This window comes from Rhinolophus ferrumequinum, chromosome 22 (assembly GCF_004115265.2).
Source record: "Rhinolophus ferrumequinum isolate MPI-CBG mRhiFer1 chromosome 22, mRhiFer1_v1.p, whole genome shotgun sequence".
Taxonomy (NCBI): Eukaryota; Metazoa; Chordata; class Mammalia; order Chiroptera; family Rhinolophidae; genus Rhinolophus; species Rhinolophus ferrumequinum.
Window position 1 is genome coordinate 21,855,062 of NC_046305.1, and position 21,843 is coordinate 21,876,904.

The following is a 21,843-nucleotide window of genomic DNA, read 5'->3' on the forward strand; positions in this document are numbered from 1 at the left end:
TATTTCCTGATGGCTTCTCTGCTGCAGTTCCCATAAGGCCAGCTGTCTCCCCAGGAATGGACTGAGACAGAAGTGTGCCCAAGATGGGCCAGTGATTCGGCACTTCTTCAAAATAATAGTCTTTAAATATTGTTCAACATTTCCTGATTTAGAGAGTACAGGGAAAGACTGATTTTCTAATGCTAGAAATAAAGGATTTATTATCTGTGCATATTACATAGGAGTTCCTGAACCAGAAAACTTCATGGAAAAACATTAAATAATTTAAAACCCAAAGAGTAAAATGGACCATGCCAGACATTAATTGGATTCCGACTTTCAGTTGACTGTGACGGCCGACTTCAGGCACATGTCACTTGACTATTTTTAACGTTGGTAGTTTTGCTTATAGGTTCATAGACACATTGAAAAAAATCCTACCATACATGTTTTTGTACATATATCTGTGACTGGGTTGATTATTCCTTCATAGATTCTTAGCATTATATTTGTTGGGTGACATCGTGGGAATACTTTTAAAGCAATTGATACATATTGCCAAATTGCTTTAGACAAAATGAAAATGAAGGACTAGACTTTTAAAAACCAATAGTGAAAAACAGTTAAAATGAATAAAGGAACTATATCCTTTTCCACCAAGAGTACCTGAGAGAGCCTATCTCATACCTCCTTTGTGGAATTAACCAAGTTTTCAACAATTGATAATTTTGTAGCTAAACCAAGAAACCAAAACAACAAAAAACAACACCCCCACCCCCACCATGGTATTTAGTAGTTTGAATGTGGTAGTTGTTTTAGTTATTTGAATTTGTTCGTTTACTTGTGAGATTGCGCAGGAGCTCTGTCCTCATGAAGTCCGCCACTCTGAAAGGAGAAGTGTTTTGTTTTGGTTACCATATAGAGCCCTATCTTTTACTTAAAAAAAAATATATATATATATATTGTAGTAATTTATACCAAGATTGTTGTACAATAAGCAGTTCCAAAGTGTATAAAATGAAAAGTAAAAGCCCCTTTCCTTAAACACGATTGAGCTACTACTATATATACTGTTATCTAAATTATTTTTTTGAGCATGTGATTTTTATAGTCAGTATGTATAAACGTTTACATAGTAGATTACTACAATCTAGGACCTTGTCCTTGTGGTGGGTATTCGGTTGCTTTCAGTTTATTATTATTTTTGATGTCTATAAACAGGGCCCTAACGCCTCACACTGGGATGTGGGCTCCCTGGGGACCAGAAGCTTACCTTGCCTCTCTTGTTAACTGCATAGCCCCAGCATCTGGCACAGTGCCTGGCGCTCAGTGGATCCTAAATTCATAGTTTTTGAATAAATGAATGAATATATTTGGGGAACACTTGTGCAAGTTTATTTCTAGAATAAATTTCTCAGTTGTAAAGTTATGCTCTCTTCCTAGCCATTCCTCATCTGGTGGTACCTCAAGTGGACTTCTCATCGAAATCAGTACTTATTTCAACAGGAATCCTCCTTGGGTGTAGCTCAACCATCTAAAGCTATATATTCACACCATGTCAGATTCGCTTTTCACTTTAAAATTATATTTAGTTTGTATTTTCAATGATATGCCTTTTTCAAAGTTTGCAACAAGAAGCCGCATGTAAAATTGATTTGCTGTATTTGTTGTTAAGCGTTTTGCTAACACCTCAGTGGATAAGGACATGGAAAAAGAATCCACAGAACAGAAAATATAAATAGCCTATAAACACATGAAAATGAAATTCATTCATTAATTACCTGATATTCGTTAAATAGCCACTACATGCCAGGTGCTGTTTCAGGAAATAAGGCTGTAATGGTAACTAAAAATAGAATACGTACTACTGATTTCAGGGGGACAATGTTCCATCTCACCAGTAAACAAAAAAATTCAAATTATAACTACAGCCTGCCCTCTGTATCTGCAGATTCTTCACGGATAGATTCAACTAACAGTGGATTGAAAATATTCTAAAAAAAATGTTATGTTGTTGTAGACATCTATGTAGTTAGACCTATGATAGTGCATCTGACTGAACATGCACAGACACTTTGTCTTGTCATTATTCCCTAAACAATACAGTACAACTATTTATAGTATTCACATTTTATTAAGTATTATAAGTAATCTAGAGGTGATTTAAAGTGTTGACCAAGAGAAAAAGGCAAGGCTGCAAGGCAAGCAAAGTATTTATTTGGGGTCTTGATTTGCAATTCAGGGACACAGATACTGGCAGCAACCAAAAAAGTGTCCTGTCTGGGGAATCAGCGTTCAGTTTACGTTGGTTGTTTACCAAGAATTATGATTGGAGGGAAATTTATCTTTTGCAATCATTGGTTTCCTTTCCGTTACCGGGAAACAAATCTTTTTTGCATAGTCCTTAAAAGGCACAACTATTTTCTGCAGTCCTTGAAAGTTTTCTTCTCAGCAAATAATTTTTTTTTTTTTTGGCAGCTTAGCAAGGTTAGTGCAATTTGTTTGTCCAACAAGATGGAGTCCAGAGTACAAGATGAAGTCACTTGTGGTCATCACTTCACAAAAGTATTACAGGAGGATATGCGTAGGTTATATGCATATACTATGCCATTTTATGTAAGGGACTTGAACATCCATGGATTTGGGTATCCTGGGGTGGGGATGGTGGTGGTGTCCTGGAACCAGTGCCCTGTGGATACCCAGGGAACTGCACTAAACACCTTTTGGGTATCCTGGGGTGGGGATGGTGGTGGTGTCCTGGAACCAGTGCCCTGTGGATACCCAGGGAACTGCACTAAACACCTTTTACTTTTATCTACAAAATTGTCGGTAGCTGAAAACTTTTGTTAACTCTGCAAGTAGGTGTGACATGAATACTCACATGTACACTCAGGATGGGAATGGGACACCATGCTCATAGCATTCATTTAAATTGGATTTATTTTTGTATATTTAAAAAGTCTAAACCTTTATTTTTCATTTTGTCTAAAGCAATTTGGAAACATGTACCAACAGCCTTAAAAATGGTTCCAACATTTCACCCAGTAAATCTAGTGCTAAGAATTTATCAAGGAAATGATCATCAACTTAGCCACAGATTTATGAACAAGAACATTTATTATAGAGTTTTTTAAAAAGCAAAATATTGAAAGTAACCTAAATATCTGGCAGTAGAAAAATGTACTCTATGAGGTCAGACAATTAAGTTCGCGAACTCATCCTAGAAAAAGTACTACATACCTCATTGCTGAATATCATTATGGTCACCTTCAAAGTACTCCTCTTGGGAAGTTATGCACCTAGTCCACCCTTCAAAGCAATTTTGGAACTCTTTCTGGAGTGGCCATCAAGCTGTCATTGTATTACCCTTGATGTCCTGAATGTCATCAAAATGTCTTCCTTTCAATATTTCCTTTATCTTCGGTTAAAGAAAGAAGTCACTGGGGGCCAGAGCAGGTGAGTAGGGAGGGTGTTCCAATACAGTTATTTGTTTACTGGCTAAAACCTCCCTCACAGACAGTGAGCTGATGCATTGTCATGATGCAAGAGCCAAGAATTGTTGGAGAAAAGTTCAGGTCATTTTTGTCTAAGTGTTTCATGCAGCCTTTTCAGCACTTCCAGATAGTACAGTTGGTTAACTGTTTGTCCAGTTGGTACAAATTCATAATAAATAATACCTCTGATATCAAAAAAGTTTAGTAACATTGTTGCAACAAGTTCACAAACTTAATTGTCAGACCTCGTATAGCTATATCTACATCTGTATCTATATCTATCTGGAAGAAAATTCTCCAAAATTTTGGCATTAATTATGGAGGATTTTAATTTCATTTTACACTTTATATAATTTTTAAAATTTGCATGGTGTGTGTGTGTGTGTGTGTGTGTGTAACTTTTATAATCATAGAAACATTTTTAAAAAGTTGGGGCATTACCCTTTTGATTACTTTGTGCCATCAATTTATAATCTTTTCTGAGAAATTAATTTCAGAAATTATTTGCTTTCTGTAGTGCTTCCTTCTTTGAATATAATTTTACATATATACTGACCCTACTCTTTTTTTTGTTAAGAAATTCAAGAACCAAAATTGAAACTTAAGCACAGCATCTGTGTTGAGTCTAATTTTGGCATTTTTATGTCCTTTTCTGAAGATCTAGTTTTTTATTTGTATATTTTAATTAGAGTGTCTTTGTTGTAAGTCTTCTCAAACTTCTTGGTGAGTAAAGAAATGAATGATGCTGGAACCCTGCTATTTCATCCGGAAGGACACTGAACGAAACCAATAGCCTAGCAGGGGTAAGTAGCCCTGACTGCTTAAGCTCTAACCAGCCTTTCAAGGGGGGAATGTGGAGCCAATGGTTGTCATGGATTAGTTGACAACTAAATTGTTGTCAACTAAATTGTTGACAACTAAATTGTCAACTGTCTTTAGCAGGGAGTCATCTCTCCCCCTTTTAAATCTCATCTTGTGCCTCTTTGGGGGGCAGATATAACACTGAACTTGAAATTGAGTCCAGCAGGTTCTCTTAATCCTTCAGGTTCTGCCTAAACATAATCTCTTGAATTTAGGCAACAATGAAATTTTTACATCCAGGTTGTTGATTCTTACTCTGATTTCCTTTTTGTCCTTCTTCCAGGCCCTATAGATGACATAGCTATACACACACATACCTCACTTCCCCATATTTCTCTCCAAATAGTCCAAACCTGCAGCAGCAATCCCCTTTTCCCCTGTACAAATAAATACCTGTACTCATATGCATAAACACTTCTACTCATTTGGGAAATTTTGGTCTGAAAATTATTTTTAGGGGTAATTGGATTTAAGCATAAAGATTCATCTTTCCTTAGAAAAATTAGAACAATTGAGGGAGGGATACATCACCCCTATCTACTCTAGTTCCTAGGTCCCTTTGCATCCTAGACCTTGACTTTAGCTCCCTTTCCCCACTGCACCCCAACGTATATCCATACATTGAAGCATTGGTCTACCTTTCAGGAAAAAGTAGGTATGCTGGAGCTGATGGCAGGGATGAAATTAACATTTGTATATTCTTGTCTTTATGCAAAACACCGAAACACCATCATGGACATTCATAATCCTGTTAGTTGATGTGTGTAGTTGAGAAACGTGTTTTCTTTTTTCTTTTTTTTCCCTCTTTGTAATGTTGGATTTTTAAAACAGGTTTAGACCACACAGACGGCTTTCGACTGACAAATAGGTTAATGTCTAACAAATGATTTCATATATTGGCTTGAGTTTTCCACAAAAGCATTGTCTTATGAAGTATTTGCCAGGGTGAGTTTAAATGGATCCTGAACAGAGAAAGGGGCAGGGGGTGACAAGGCTGGTCCATGATTCTCCTGGGAGGGAGGAAAGAAGAGGCAGAGAAGCAGAGCTGGATGCTGGGTTCTAGATGCCATGTGTATAGCTGATGCGATGTGCCATAGTTATGGGGTTCGCAGAGCTAAGGGGTGTTAAAATGGAATGAACTTTACTTTTCTAAAGTGGAACCTATGTCATGAAGACCCATTTTGACTAATGGCAGATAAAATTTTCTAGATGTTTCCAAATGTTATCTGCACAATTGAGGGATTTTTTTCCAGTTAAAATGAAGTATTAATATCTCTGTCTCAGTTTGTTTTGCAAATACCATGCAGGCATTCTCTTTCCATTATTTCACCTACCCCACTGTCCCCTGCACCACTGCCTGATGGAAGGGGTTTTGTTTTCGTGATGGACCTTGAATGTGAGAGACATTTGGTCTGGGGTGAGTGTGTATGGTGTGGGCAACACATGTGGGGTGGCCTGGAAGGACGGCTGCTTTCTAGTCTGAATGCATCTTCTCGTGAGTGATGTTGGACACTTAGTTGTTTATCAACAATGGTACCTTTTCTAGAAATAGAATCTCTGATTTTCAGTTGCACACAATCCTCTTCAAAGAAAGACCACAATTGCAGCCAGCTGTGGCAGAAGAGAAGTGTATAACTCACACATTGTATATACTCTTCTTTCTCTATTTTCTCCAGCTACCATTCTGACTTGATAATGAGCCGTCTTGACATGCACGCGAGGGTAACACCCCAGAGATGGTGTTTTTGAGATACTAAGGTTCCTAGACAACATCATGGGATAGAACTATCATATCAGTCCTGGACTGCTTACCCTAGGCTGTTTCATGAGAAAAAAATAAATTTCTATTTGTTTAAGCCCTTGTAAATTAGGGTATGTGTTACAGTAGCTGAACTTATATCTAAACTTGAATGGTGAAAGGAGGGGAGACTAATCAGTGTCACTTGTACATTGATCAGAAGGTGGAAAAACCGTGTTGAGTGGTGGATGGCTGTGGTCTGCAAGGACATCCCCAGAGACAGCAATACTGTTTCTGTTGATACCAAAGAAGTAGCGGAGGCTTTAAAGAATATATTACAAGTATAGGATTTCCATGTAATGCAATACCAGGGAATGCATTGTGGACAAAAACAATTGCTTATCACTGTAATTCACTAAACAGCTTACTGCATTCTCTGGAAGGAATGATGAAAAATCCACCCCAATTCTCTTTGGCTGACCTCAGTTTGAGGTTTAGCATTTCATGTTTGTGGAATTTAGATTTTAAGGAGGAGGGAATAATGAACATGTTTGCTGACTATTTAAAAGAAGATAGCATAGAATAGAGAAATTCTTCACTTAGGGAGTTCACAGACATGCTTCAAAGCAAACAGGCTGAATTCTTTTGGATATACAAATAACAGAGATGAAGTACAGTAGTCCTCCCAGAGTCCATGGAAATTACAAAGTGACACTTGGTAGGTGTAGAAGATGCATGGAAGCAGAGGTTATCAGCATTTCAACATGCCCTGGACTTCGACAGTCATTCGTGTTCCTTTCGAGAACATTGACACTGTGTGTACATTATCAAAAGTTCAACTCTCCAGTCAAAGATAAAGCACACCTTTGCCTAGAGTGGACGTATTATTTAGTCAGCTGGAATCCTTAAAGCCACCTGTATCATGACCGATGTGAGGATTTTAGCCAATGCCCTAGGGTGAATTGGGGATGTGCCCAGCGCCTTCCCACTCAGTATGCATCGGGAAGCTCTCCCTTCCTTTCAGCCCAGAGAGAGGCTGTGTCTGGGGAGGGGTAGCAAGTCTGTGTTGTCTGGGAAGCATAGGGATGCATATCAATCACTCCTTTTGGCGGGTAGCACAGACACAATGCCCTTTTATTCCATCACCATGAAGGCCTTTTCCATCCAGGAAGTAGAATTCTACAACATAGATGGCGTTTTTCGTTACAGTTAATAACTAACATTTGTGATGTACTTAAGTATTCACAAATTCCTCTGGGTTGTTTGTTTTTACACTGCCAGGAACATTTGGATGGCTGACTTTGATCCTGGTGTTTGCACTTTCCAGCCACATCCTCTAACGGACTAATCAACAAATGTGTGTGGCGCTTCTCTCCTGGACCCACAATGAAATGGGCCTAGGAATCCCCCAAGCTGGAAATTCTCAGGCTTTTTCCTGTTGATAACTTCTGACACGGCCATCATCCAAATCATCAGGGACTTCTTGTGATCATACAGTGTTCTCTTCATGAATATTTCTCTGTACACACTCTCTCCTACCCCGTTGGTTGTTTAAATTGGACTTTTAATGTAGCAAGTTCAGATTTTGGAGAACACCCCAGTATAGGCAGGTCTGTTAATAATATGGTGTGTGTGTATGTGTGTGTGTGTGTGTGTGTGTGTGTGTGTATTTATTGTTCATTTCATTTTGCCTTTGCTTAATTCACTGACCAGACAACGGTATGTTGTGAAAATATGTCACCTCTCAGTTCTACCTTGGCATCAACTAACTTCACCAACCTATCTCTCTTGGCCATGAATAAAGCAAGATCTTTTTTATCCGTCACGATCAGGTCTCTCCCTTAAGTATCAGGACAGGCTATACCTCCAGCAGTTTCTTGATGTCCCTTTGAACTTCCATTTGTAGATCACAAAACACCAGGCTTCTGGTGGATACTCTGAACTGCTGCTCTTTCTCTGTTCCTTCCAGGGATCTTGTAGCCCATCTATCTTGAATAATCTCACATTTCGTATGGCCCCACTTGTTCTCAACAGCATATCTGTTACTCAGCATGCATGCTCTTCATGGAGTTTACATACCCAAATCTCGTACTCATACATCTGCCTGTCCACACATATAGGTAAGCAACTAATCAGTTTCGCTCAATATCACTGTGAGCATTTCAACTTCCAGTTTGTAGCATGTTACTTCTCTGCACGAAAACTGATAAAACAAATTCAGATGTACCACAGAGCCCCCAACACCATTCCTGGCACTTCTCCTGCTCCTGCCTTCCACATGGGCCCCCGCCCCACTCACCAGCCACTGAGGAGACAACAACAATGCTTCCGTTGCTCTGCTTCAGCATGGGCAAGGCAGCCGTACTCAGGACCACGTAACTCAGGAAGTTCACCTCCATGCTTTTGCGCAGTAAGTGGACATCACCATTGAATGGTACCATAGTCACGCTGGTGATGTGGTTGAGAATGAGCATGTCTAGTCCTCCTACAAGAAATGGCGGTGTTGAGAGAAACCATGTGGGGTTGATACCTTTCCTCCCCTGCTCCCTCTCCCTGTCCCCCTCCCCAAAGCTCCCTGGTGACGCCTAGAGCAAAGTCCAAAAGAGGAAAGAGGAGAAGCAGCCTCACCCATGAGCTTTCCAGCTTCGGCAACAAATTGCTCTGCGAAAGTCATGTCGTCCATGCTGCCAGCCATGTAGTGTGCAGAGGCTGCGCCAAGCTCCTGGCAGTGGGACACCACCTGCAGGGACACAGTGAGGACGGTGTCAGTACTGGCTGCAGACCTTTGGGGGCAGTCTGTACAGTCATGGACGGTTAAAGGAGAGGTTGCTCACAGCACTGTCGGGATAAGAAACGGTAGCGGGCTTGTGCAAGTGAGAGTGAGTTCAGTGAGTGTGTGTGTGTGTGTGTGTGCTTGTGTGTGTGTTACTAAATGCAACCAGGAACACTCTTTGTCCTCTGTATGAACTACTTTCTGGAAATATTTCAGGTAGGGTGTAATGGATAAATCATCCTTGTACTGGGGTTCAAGTCCATGATTTGTGTTTTCGAGTTTATGTGAACAGATATTTCTGAACGGTGCTAGTTTCTATGTGGGTCGCCCTAGGTTTGTGAATGCTTGTATGTACTTGGGTTTGTGAGTCTGAGTATATGAGAGGGCATGTGTTTGAGAATCTGCGTGGGTGTGAGAATATGAATTCATGGGTAGGTTCTGGAATTTGGGTATCTGAACATATACCCATATATCTCTGACTTCATGTGTAAATGTGTGTGAAAAGGGGCTTGGACTGTCTATGCGTATACACAGCCCAGGAACTTTGTCTGTATATGTGCATGGGAATGAATCCTGAAATGCATAGTTTTATAGTTTTGTGGGTGTTTGAGCCTGCAGGCTTGTGTGCATGTGTGTTTGTTTATGTGTGTGTATGCGTCTGTGTGTGGATGTGCCAGCCTGTGTGTTGGCATGTGTATGTGAGTCTATATAAGAATGCGTGTGGGCTTGTGAGGGTGTATGTGTCTGTGGGCACAAAACCTTCACCTTTTTTAGAGTTTCTTCTGACCTCGCTGTCACCATCACATGGGCTCCCATCTTCGCCAGATGATAGGCCATCTCTTTTCCGATGCCCTTGCTGGCCCCGGTGACAATCACTTTCTTTCCTCGGAGCATCTCTGGGAAACCCCAAAAGGAAGTGAGAAGCATACCCAACTCGGCAGCAACATTCCTCCTGCTGCTCTGGATATGGGCAACCTTATCTCAGTGTCTAAAGGTCATGAGCCCGGATCAACTTATCTCAAACTGCAGAAATCCATGAAGGAACACTTAGTCTTTCGTAAATATGGTCTGAAATGGGGCTCTGGCTTGTTGTTCAAAACCAAGTCTCCCTACTGCCCTTCCTAAAAAAACTCCATGGACAGAGTTCTAGACACTTATGGAATCATCCAGTTATGCTCAATAGAAATAAAATTCAAAAAAGTCATCAAAACACATGTGCTCGTAGACATTCCAGGGATTTCTCCTCATTTCTAGTTAGTCAGCAACTCCAGATTGCTTTCTGACCTCCCCTTATCAGGCTCTCCACAGAGCCTGTGAATTTTAGAATTACCCTCATTTTTGTAGGGGATCCAAAATTGCTTTCTAATAAGGATGCCAAACACAGCATGGACTATTTGGCAACCTTTTGGCTATACGATTACCCTTCTCCACACCCCTATTCCCCATAGCCTGTGGCTGGAGTACACAGGAATACAGTCCCACTTCAGGGTCCCCTGTTATTCAGCAGCTTTGGGTATCAGGAAGTCATCATGATCATCAGAAATACTCCAGCTACCCTGTTTCTTTCCTTTTTAAAAAATCTATTCCTCCAAAATTAGACACATTGGTACTTACCTGGTCTGAATTCCTCATATGTAGAATAGTAGTAGGCCAAGAAGATCCCCAGAATGGGGAGCAGAGAGTTTTTCATAAAAGCCATCAGACAGGGACCTGGCCTGAGGAGCCCTGTAGGACACACAGAGAGGACCTACAGAACTTTCTACAACCTCCTAGGCAGGCAGCAGCCTCTGAGTTGTGACATCAGGGACGGGGGAGGCTGGAGTAGTCTCAGGCAGAGCTAGCCAATTTCCCTGTACGAGCAACGATTGGCTTTGGGTGGGATCCCATTTGTCCTGGCAGCCTGCATAGTGGATTTCATAATGGACAATGTTTACTCCATTTCATTGAGCAAGAAGAGACTTCTAGATGGCCAAGTTCATGACTGTACAGGACTGGATTCCTGAGCATCCCGACCCTGAGCCCATCTTCCTCTTAACACCCTTTAAGCCAGGAATCAAGGGCCTTTCTGTAAAATACAGAAAGTATGTGTGGGGCTTCTGGGAAAAAGTGAGTAATAGCAAAAAGAGCCAAAGTCAGGCTAATTCTCACTCTCAGCCCATCTCCGAGTCAGAAACAATTAAAAATAATAGCACAAAACAGAAAAAGGAGCCTACGAAAAAATGTGCACATCTTGGAAAGTAAACAAGCAAACAAGCCCGATAAGCCCCAAACTCAAGTTCAAGGAACATGAATTATAACATCAAAGGGGATTGCAAACCAGCCCGACCCAGATGGTGGGAAACTCAAGACCAGTTCAAGATTCTCAGGCAAGTGCAGAGGAACATACACTTATTACTTTAACAGCAAATAAAGAAGAAATGACGAATGCCAAGAGAAAAAAAAAGCATGAAGCTATTAAACTGGGTCTCGTAAATGCTACAGAGGAACAAGAAACATGGAGAAGATGCTAGGAAGAGGAGCCCTGCTGCAGAAGTAAAAAGAACTAGCATCGTTGAAACAAAACTGACTTGAAAAGCCCATGTCCAGCTGAAAATTGATTTGGTAACGATCAAAGGATCATAGAAGAGAAAACCCTAGTAATTTAGAATTTATCACAGAAATATGAAAATAACTACCTTGGTATGTCTGTAGCAAGAATTCGTAAGGAACAATCCTCAGAGAAAGAATTTAAGATATTGTTAAGTTTTTCAACTTAAAACCAACAAACCAAACTATAAAAAATTACCCCATCACAGAGCAGATGTAGAATGCTGCAAATGACCAATAGAACCGAGAAAACCATTTAAACGTGATGATAAGAATGGGTACCAGAGCTTTGGAGGAGGAATGTGGGTTGAGGGCACAGGCTGGGGGATTCACACAAGATTAAGACAAATCGAGTTATGACCCCAAGTACAGTATCCGGAAACATTCACTGAGTTTTCACTTCAGAGTAAGGGAAAATAATTTAAGACTCAAAGGAGATGAAATAATTTGTCAACAAAGGCCCACAGCTGTGGAGTTCACTTCAAGAAAACAGTGGAGATTTGGGAAGAGTTGAGAGCTAGATAGAACTTGAGAATTGTGGAGGACAAAATAGGAAAAACATATATAAAGAAAATTCAAGTGGAAAATTAGACGTGTTTTACAAATTGTCAGAACTGCAAGATAATATATGCATAATTTTGTAAAGAACTTTATGGTACCAAGATATGTTACAGACCAGACTCCATTTTCATCTCTAGAGAGAAGGAAATTTAAGTTTATTTTCTTAATACTATACTATTAATAGCAGAATTATAGGAAACAATGAAAATTGCTTTAAAATACGATGATGCTGAAATGATAGAAAGATGAACTGACTAGGGAAGTTTATTGTCTGACAAAAAAGAAAGAATTTTAAAGTGCACTACAGAAAACATAATTTACAGAAAGCAAACATAAAAATGAGTAAGATAAATAACAAGTGATAGAATGTAAAACCAGTGCATCAAGTATTGTTGATTATTGGCTGAATTAACATAAAATCCAACATTGTGCTGCCTCAAAAGACATTGAAACATGGACACATTAGACACACACACACACACACACACACACAGATTAATAATTAGATGACCTAATAGCAATCATGCTCAGAATATAAGGATATAGAGAAAGCACCCAATAAAGTAATTTTCATGGAATTAGATGAAATAATTTTTAGTCAATAAAATGCATTAACGAGAAATGAGGACACTGTAATGGTAGATGATATATTGTCTTAGCAGTTCTCAAAATTTTTGGTCTCAGGATGCCTTTACAATCTTAAAAGTTATTGAGGATCTCAAAGAAGTTTGCAAAGTTGGGTTTTAGTTATGGATGCTGATGGCATTAGAAATGAAGATAGATTTTTTAAAACTCAAGAATATATAAGCATACGTATATTATGCTTTGTTTTATATGTTTTTTTTAAAAAGAGGAAATAAGACTGTTTCACCTAGCATTTGTTTTGAGCCAAACTTTCCCCAATTAAGTTCTTTTCACTGCCACAGCAACGAAGCTAGCTGTTCACTCCTTCGTGCTGCCGCTCCTTTTTCTGAAATTAAATTTATTGGGGTGACATTGGTTAATAACATAATTTTCAGGTGTACAACATATTAATTTGACATCTGTATACTCTACTGCTTACCACTTGAAGTCTAATTTCATTCCATTACCAAATATTTGACCTCCATTCCCCACTTTTTTTCTGCCCCCACCCCCTTTCCCCTCTAGTAACCACCTGTTAGAATGGCCATTATTAAAAAGAAATAACTGTTGGTGAGTATGTGTAAAAAAGGGAACCTCGTGAACTGTTGGTACACATGTAAATTAGTGCAGCCACTATGGAAAACAGTATGGAAGTTCCTCAAAAAATTGAGTAGAGCTACCATATACCCACCCAGCCCTCTTCTGCATGCCCCCCCTCCTTTGTAATGCATTGACCATCTACATTTAAGAGCAGGCTTTCAGTAAAGTGCCATGACTACAACCTGGCAGTTTTCAAAACCCACATAGACTAGGTTCCCCTCAGCTGGGGTGCATGTCAGAGGCCAGCCAGGCATTGATCCTCAGCCGATTAAATGGGGTCGAGAAAAAGCAACACGGTGAGAAGAGCACAGGGGTTGAATGGCAAAGAGCCTCTGAGGGATGGGCCAGACCTGGGAGGACAAACCGGTGACGGCACATGTGAGGAGGAGCAGCCAGAGGGGAATTTGCATATATTTGGCATAAAATGTGGATCCTGAGAGGACCACCTGTCATTTCGGAGGCAGCAGCCGCTGTAGCACTTTGCAAACTGTTTAGTAGCTTTGCTAAGAAAGTGTCCTCTTATTTTTGAAAATGAATTCTGCCAGGGGACTAGTGGGCAGACATCAGAGTAAAAGGTGAATGAACCGTCTCTGTTGGGAGGTTCTGCCTTCCCTGGGAAAATAACAACAACATGTTCAGACAGGAAAGAACCTCAGCATACTATCAGAATGCATAAAATCCTCCCCTTCCCGTCGCCCTGCCCACCCCAATCCAGTTCCTCAGGTCTGATTTTTTTTGAATTTATAAATCTGTGCCATGGCCGTCAGCATCTGTTCCAGGTATGGAAGCAACTCTTGTTTTATCTACTAGCATGGACTCCCGCCTCCCTGCCCTCCTCCTTTTCTTCTCACTCCCCTGGGGAAGAAGTTCTCATTTGTTAACCCTTCTGCATGACCCTACTCCTAAGGGACAGACTTATTCATAGTTTCCAACTAATGGAACCTAGATGTGGAAAAATGAACCAGAGATGGGATTCCCCACCCTGTAGGTGCTGCCCTGTCCCCCCGCCCATCATCCAGTATGTAGTCTGTGGCAGGGGCCCTGGTGGGGCCGACCCTCTGGAGTCGTTGCCTGGGAGAGCCAAGAGCCTCTTGGGAAAGAACGAGTACCCTAGTGAGGCCCAGAGTGTGGCCTGCCCCTGCCCCTCGGGGGGGTGTGGTGCAGGCAACTCTGAACATGTTGTAGTTGCGGTTTTTCAGGTTCTTTGTCTGGCCTTGCTCCCATGGATTTGCATCCGAGCATGGAGGAGAGATAGGGCCCACACACAGGAACTGAAGAAGTTACTGCCTGCAAACTTAGGTGAAACATGGATGGCCCAAGGGAACAGAGGGAGAGTCCCATGCGTCTGAGAGGACTGACGCCAGCAAAGCCAGCACACAGTTTTGGCCACCCAGTGTTGTTTCTTGGTTGTTCAGCCCAGCTTTCAGGAAGCACATCACGATGGCACAGCAGCCTCAGCTGGGTGGGTTTCTTGGGGGTGCCTGCCAGTGACTTCAGCATTAGAGGGAAGCCACGTCCCTTTGGGGAGTAGAGCTACCAGATTTAGCAAGTTTAGCAGATAGAAATACAGGGCACCCAGTTAAATTTGAATTGCAGGTAAATAATGAATACATTTTTAGGATATATATATATTCTCTACTATTGCATGGGATATACTTACACTAAAACATTACCTGAAATTCAGATTTAACTGGGAGTCTTATGTTTTATCTAGCAATCCTAGAAGTGGCACAGAGCTTTGGGGACACTGGGAAACTGTGTTAGGTGTGGACAAAACATCCTTGACCATGGCTACTGATAGCAAAGGTAAGACTACCTCATCTACCTTCCCCACAGTGGAGCCCAGCAGCCTGGCCACAGACAGCTCTCACAAGGGCTCTAAGTAGGAAAGGAGGAAAAGAGTGCCAGAGGCTAGAAGGCGGCTGAGTGGAGATTTCATCCACTAACATTTTTTTAGTACTTACTGTGGGTCAGGTACTATGAATTAAAAAAACAAACAAAATGCTTTCCAAGCCCTAGGAGAAGACAGATGTGGAAATAAATGAAATCTATAAAGTGTTACCAGTGCTGCAGTAGAAATCTCTGGCGGGGGCGTGAAGAAGGAAATAGCTCATCCCACATGGGAGATGTGCACGTAGGAAAGGCTTCAGAGGCGAGGCTAACCTTGATCCATATTGAACAAGAGCAGGAATACACCAGGCAAATGAGAAAGGGTAGGATAAGCACTGAGTTGAATTCCAGCAGTGTGTGGGGAGAGGGGAGGGTTGGTTCTAGAACATTCTACGCAGAGGAAGCCATGTGAGAAAACAGAGGGAGGTATCAAAGAGAATGGTGTGTTTAGGAAACTGCAAACAATTCCATGGAGCAGGATCACTGAGTTTGAAAGGGTGGGATTCCATGGTGAGAAGTAAACTTGGAGAAGTAAACAGCTACCACATCCTTGAGGGCCTTGAATATGTACTGCTGGAATCTGTCGTTTTGGCCATCTACTTTCAGTCATGAAGCCTTTGCACCCTGCGGTCTCTTCATCCCCTCCCAGAATTCTGCCCCTTCACTGACCTTTGGCATTCTCTCCCTGCCTCATGCTGGCAATTCTGGGTCCTCTGCACACCTCAGGCTCGTCAACCCAGCCTCACTCCCTGCATCAACACTCCACTCTCCCTCTGTCTTCTCTGGGTGATTTCCCCGCACTCTTATGGCTCCACTCACTACCTTTATATTGCTGAGTCTTAAAAATCTCTACCTCCTGGGCAGCACTTGCCTCTTAAGCTTCAGGTAGCATCACGCCCTGTTGACTCATCCTCTCCTTTTGAATGTCTCCTAAACACCTCAGACTCAACATGCCCAAACTGGCCACGCTATTTTTAACATATTTTTTTTTCAGTCTAGTTACATACCAGAAAAGTATCGCATGGTAAGTGTATCATTCAATGGTTTTTAATAAATTTCCAGAGTTGGGAAACCATAACCACAATCGTTTTAGAACATTTCTATCACTCCCTCTTACCAATTTACAATTACTCTCTGGTCCCATTCCAAGCTCCAGGCAACCAATAATCTACTTTCTGTCTTTCATATTAGCGGAATGACATAACATGTGATCTTTTGTGTCTGACTTCTTTGAGTCTAGCATGATGTCTTTGAGGTTCATCTATATTGTAGCATGTATCAGTGCTTTGTTTCTTTTCATTGCCAAATCATATTCCAGTGTATGGCTCTACCACATTTTGTGTACCCATTCGCCAATTCGCAGACATTTGGAATTTCTCACTTTTTGGCTAGTATGGATAGCACAGCTATAAACATTGGTGTGGAAGTCTTCGTCTAGACATTGTTTCATTTCTCTTGGGTATATACCCAGGAGTGCATTGCTGGGTTGTGTGGTAAATTTATATTTAACTTTTTAAGAAACTGCTAAACTGTTTGCCAGTGGCATTCTTATTATTATTCACCATCTCCTAGTGATCTCTATTTCAATCAATGGCTTCACCATCCATCCAATTAATATCCAGAATCTTGGCAGTCCTTTACTCCTCCCTCTCCATATCCCCACAAGTCCAGCCGATTGTACTTCCTAAGTCTCTCTAGAACCATCTCCCAAACTTCACCCTCACTATAACTATCGTACCTCAGGCTACTGCTATTTTCTGCTTCAGTAACCTGCTCACTCTTCTCTCTGCTTATGTCACCTTCTGCAGTCCATTTACTTAAAAAAAGGTTGTGAAGCATTTGATATGCACAAAAAAATATGAAACCATAAGTAATTTATGAGGCATAATAACAAGGTGAACTCTTATGGGTTTACCGTTTACCTTAAGACCTGACCGTTGCCAACACTGTGGAAGCGCCATGTGGGCTCCACTCCATCTAATTCTTCTTCAGTGGATCTTTATTATTCTTAGGCTAAAGTCCAAACTCACTGTTTCAGCTTTACAAGTTCTTCACCAGGTTTGAAATCCTTTCCCAGGAACCTCACCACCCCGGCCCCCACTCCTTCTTATCCTTCAGGTTCTACCCTTCAAAGTCACCTCACCTGGTCTGGCTGCCCCCAAACACTGGGCGTTTGTCTTCCCATAGCTCCCATCAGTTGGTATTCATAGTCGCTCACTTGTCTGTTTTCCCCATTACACAACAGCTCTGGGAGGGCAGAGGCCTGGTCCATCTTGTCAGTGTATCTCCAGGGCTTAGCACGGTGCTTAGCATACAGTAGGTGCTCAGAAAGCATATTTTGAGTGTTTAATGGGAAAGTGATTCTTATACAATCAGATAAAGATGTCTGGTGTGGATCTGGAGCTCAGGGGAATGGTCTAGGCTAGAGATACAGATTCGGGGAATTAAATCATATCAGTGAAAGCGGAAGCCCTAGGAGTAGATGAGGCTGGTAGGGAGAGGGTGGAGGGTACGAGGGACAGTACCTCACTAACGTTTATGGGCCAGGCAGAAGAGGAGAGCTGGGGAAGGAGAACAAACGAGAAGCAGAGAGCGGGAGGACCTGAGAGACCAGGGGACCTCAGGAGTGAGGGTGGAGGGGGTGTGTCTCAAGGAGATGGGAGAGGTCACAGCTTTGAGCACCTGGGAGGCCAAGGAGGATGAGAAGTGACAAGAATTACTGGAGAGACCTATGCCAGAAAGTTCTGAAGAAGCGAACGCTGGATGCTATGGCTTGAAGGGTGAGGGGACACGAGGAAATAATGTTCAGTGTGGGCGTGGGGGAATATTTCTGAGGAGCTTGAAAGGTGTGGAAATCTGCAGGAGGGTTTTGATTTTTACAATAGCCATGAGTTAAGTTTTCATTCAAATATGTTTGAGCATTTTCTCTGTGCCAGACACCGAACCAGGCTGAGCATGTTTTCAGCTGGTGGGAAAAATCCAGCAGAGTCCACAGACAGAATCCGGAGGGGCATGATTTATGGGGTCTGATGAGGAGGCACATGCCTCCAGAGGAGGATGGAGGAAGTGAACTGAGGGTGGATATTGAACCCATGTCTTCTGCTTCCAAATTCAGTGAGCTTTTTAGCCTAACGTGTATCATTTTTTAATTTTTGGGAGGTAGATGGATGTGGCTACCTCATCCATTCATCTCTCTTGGGGGAAGGGGACGAAGAAGAAGATGGGGAATAGAACTCCTTAAGGTCTGCTTTTCCTCAGGCTTGACAGCAGTATGTACCTTTCATTCTCATTTCTGCCTCGTCCCGTTCCCTCCGGATCTTTATATACCGGTATTCACACCTATAAGGCAAAGAAGTCATTCCCAGGTTGGCTGAATTTTCCATTTTCTGTCTGCTGGGAGGGGTCATGAAGTTTGAGGGCTTGGAAACAGCCGAGGAAAATGACCTAATAGGAACGGAAGGAGAATTTCTAGTTTTAGGATACTGAGTTTTAACAGGCTTCTGCCAGCAGAGGGCGCCCCAAGGTTGGGAGAGAAAGTTCAGACTGCTGGGATTAAAAATCGCCAGGATGGGGACGTCATTTCTGGCAATGTTTTCAGCCGTCCAGAGGGATTTATGGGTTAAGTTCAGATAAAAGAGGATGAAAGAGGGAGGAAGGGGGAAAGATAGATTCACAACACACTGACATACACACAGAAACAGTTCACTCCACACAAATCACCTATAATCCCCTCCCTACCCCTCTTTACCAGCACAATTTATGCTCTAGTCCAGTGGTTCCTAAACCTTGCTGTGCCACTGAATCATGGGAGCGGTGGGGTGGGAGGTGGGAACTAGAGGCAGATTCCCAGGCCCCACGAAGCCCTGTTAAATCAGAACCATCAAGGGAGGGACCCAGGAATCTGGATTTTTACAGAGCTCCCCAGGCGATTCTGAAGTAAACTGTGAACACACAGACTGGAGAACTGTTCTGGGTAACTAGGTAAATACTTTAACTATAGCTCGTTTGAGATTTAATTGAATGGCTCCAGGCATCAACGTGTCGACTGGTAGAATGTAATCTATGGGAGACCACTGTTAAGATTGAACCATTATCTCTCTTTTTTTTAAAAAAGTAATTTTAACATTTATCAATATAATACATGACGAGGTTTGAGAAAGTCACACTGTTCCAAAGGCTTTTCATGAGTAACAGTCCTTGCTCCTCCCTTCTCCATACTCTAGCCTCATTCAGAGGTGTTGCCTTTTTTAAATCTTATTTTTTTCCTCTGTGAATCAACCCCATATTTTTAAACAATATGCTTTTATTGCTATTTCTTGATTTTGCTTTTAGAAATTATTTATTGGGGCGGCCGGAGGGAGGGCTTAGTTAGTTAGAGCGCGAGCTCTGAGCAGCAGGGTTGCTGGTTCGATTCTCACCTGGGCCAGTGAGCTGCGCCCTCCACAACTAGATTGAAGAGGACAAGCTGCCCCTGAGCTGCCAGAGGGGCGGCCAGATGGCTCATTTGGTTAGAGCGCGAGCTCTCAACAAGGTTGTTGGTTCAATTCCCACATGAGCTGCGCCCTCCACAACTAGATTAAAGGAGAACTACTTGGAGCTGATGGGCCCTGGAGAAACACACTGTCCCCCAATGTTCCCAATAAAATTTATTTTTAAAAAAGAAATTATTTATTGATTTCCTAATAAGAAGTATTAGGATTTTGCTTTTTTTTTTTTTGCAATACAGATCAACACTCATTTCCTTTCTCCTAGATTCCTAATACTATTGTTTCACAATTTTTAATTAAATCAGTAGTCAGTGTTCATATTATTATGACTAATTGTTTACAGCTCATCGATGTCATGTATTATGATTGCATTTCTTTTCTTCTATTCCTACCCTCCCTCCGAACCCCTGAGTTTACAATCACATTTTTGTTTCATGGATTACTTAGTTGTCTATGTTCTACAAATCCTCTGACAAGAGCTAGAAAACTCAAATTAGTTGGTCAAATTAATTGGGGAAGTCTATCTGTTGTTTTCCTTGGAGCTACCCCTCTTGGAGCCCCCAGGCCTCCTGTTGCAGTCTGGATTAGGACTTGATAGGCTGGTAGTGAGGCTGTCCCTTTGCCATCCACATCGGAACTCCAACTCCTCTCTTTCTTGGTTGACTTCTCATGAATGGTAAGGAAATTTTTTGAGACCTTGGGTTCAGGACTGCTATTTTACATTTAACATCTTTACGTGGGCATTAATCCATCAGACCATGGCCACATAAATCCCAGGGTAGCAGCTCTGCCTGCTTGCCCTTATTATACCGTCTATTGATTCCTGGTTTGTCTAGGTAAGGTTTTCTAGATCGGAGATTATTTTCTCATGGAATTGGAAGACATTGCCATATTGCCTTTTAGTTTCCAGCATCTAGTGTTGATTCTGAGAAGTCCAATTGCTGCATGGATTCCTGATCTTTGGTTTGTGAACTGGTTTGCTTCTTTCTAGAGCTTTTGAGATCCTTTTATTCCTGGGGTTCTAACATTTACAATCATGTACTTTGGGGAGAGGTTTCTTTCTTTCTTTCTTTTATTGTGTGGAGCACCTACTGGGTCCTATCGATATAAAACTGCAAATCTTTCATTATGGGAAATTTTGGAGAAATTATGTTTTTGGTTAATGTAGTCCCCTCCATTTTCTCTGTGCTTTCTTTTTGGTATTCTTATTAGAAGATATCAGAGTTCCTGGATGAACCCTGTAAGTTTCTTATTGTTTTTGTCCTATGTTTTTATTCTTTCCCTTTTTGTCCTGCTTTCTGGAACATTTTGTCAATTATATCTTCCAGTGCTTCATTTTAACTTTTAAACTTCTCGTTGTATTCTTATTTTGAAAAGCTCTTTCTTATTCTTTACTACTGTTTTAACACATTGGTTTCCTGGTCTTCATTCATGGATGCAGAGTCTTCCCTTATCTCTGGGGAACATCGATGTCATCATGGCTGTTGTTATTAATGATTTCTTCTGTTGTCTCAATTACTTACTTTGGAGTCTCCATCTTCAATGTCAGAGGCTTTCATTCCATGATTGGTGATCCTTGGGGTCCACTCCTTGGCTGTTGGAAACTTTGTGTGTGAGGGCAGGGCTTGTTAATTGTTGGACTCTACTGTAGGACAATCCAGAAGACACTGGACACTTTCCTTGGGGGACCCCAAATACCAGTGCCTTTAGGTTTGTTTTTTCCTTTGGTTGGATACTTTCTACACAGGAATCCTTAATTTTTCTGCCTAGTGTGGGCTGGAGTAGGGTGAATGGAGAGGGATATAAGCCAGGCTGTTGGTGTTCTGGGAGCTTAGCCAAGGTAAAGGGCTGGGGAATCTCAGCTTTCAGGATGGAGTCATTCTCTAATCCTTCTGTTTCTAGCTCCATGACTAACCACACCCTCCTCTGTGCCTGATGTCCCTAAGTCTGCTACCTCTTTGGCCAGTTTCTCCAGATAATAAACTTCCCTTCTTCAGTTGGAGGGCAAGAGAGGGGATCTGGAATGTCTCCTGTTTTTGCCCTCATCTCTCCCTGTATGTTCTGAGATTCCTGATGCTCTGATCCCTGAGACTCTCCTGGGCTCTGTGGCTTCTTGTTGGCTTCCTGTCATGGACACTTGGGCTTCAGCAGTGTCCAGTTTGCTAAGTCACTCATCACTTGTCCATTTGCTTTCCATCTTCCGAAAGGGTATTGACATCTCTCATCTGCTGTTGTCTCAATTCCAGTTCT

General features: G+C 41.8%; 1 protein-coding gene across 2 annotated transcripts in view; it reads right to left on the bottom strand.

Annotated features, from left to right (window-relative positions):
• HSD11B1 (hydroxysteroid 11-beta dehydrogenase 1) overlaps positions 1-21,843 on the bottom strand; it is a 40,016-nt gene that overhangs the window by 15,528 nt on the left and 2,645 nt on the right. The window contains exons 2-6 of one of the 2 annotated variants that reach the window (XM_033093493.1): positions 18,384-18,550; positions 10,460-10,570; positions 9,611-9,741; positions 8,701-8,812; positions 8,372-8,557 (exon numbers count right to left, since the gene is read on the bottom strand). In XM_033093493.1, the coding sequence (XP_032949384.1) occupies positions 8,372-8,557; positions 8,701-8,812; positions 9,611-9,741; positions 10,460-10,570; positions 18,384-18,513 (670 nt within the window). In that variant the 5' untranslated portion in view covers positions 18,514-18,550. The remainder of the gene's footprint in view (positions 1-8,371; positions 8,558-8,700; positions 8,813-9,610; positions 9,742-10,459; positions 10,571-18,383; positions 18,551-21,843) is intronic. The other variant, XM_033093494.1, reaches the window with a different exon arrangement.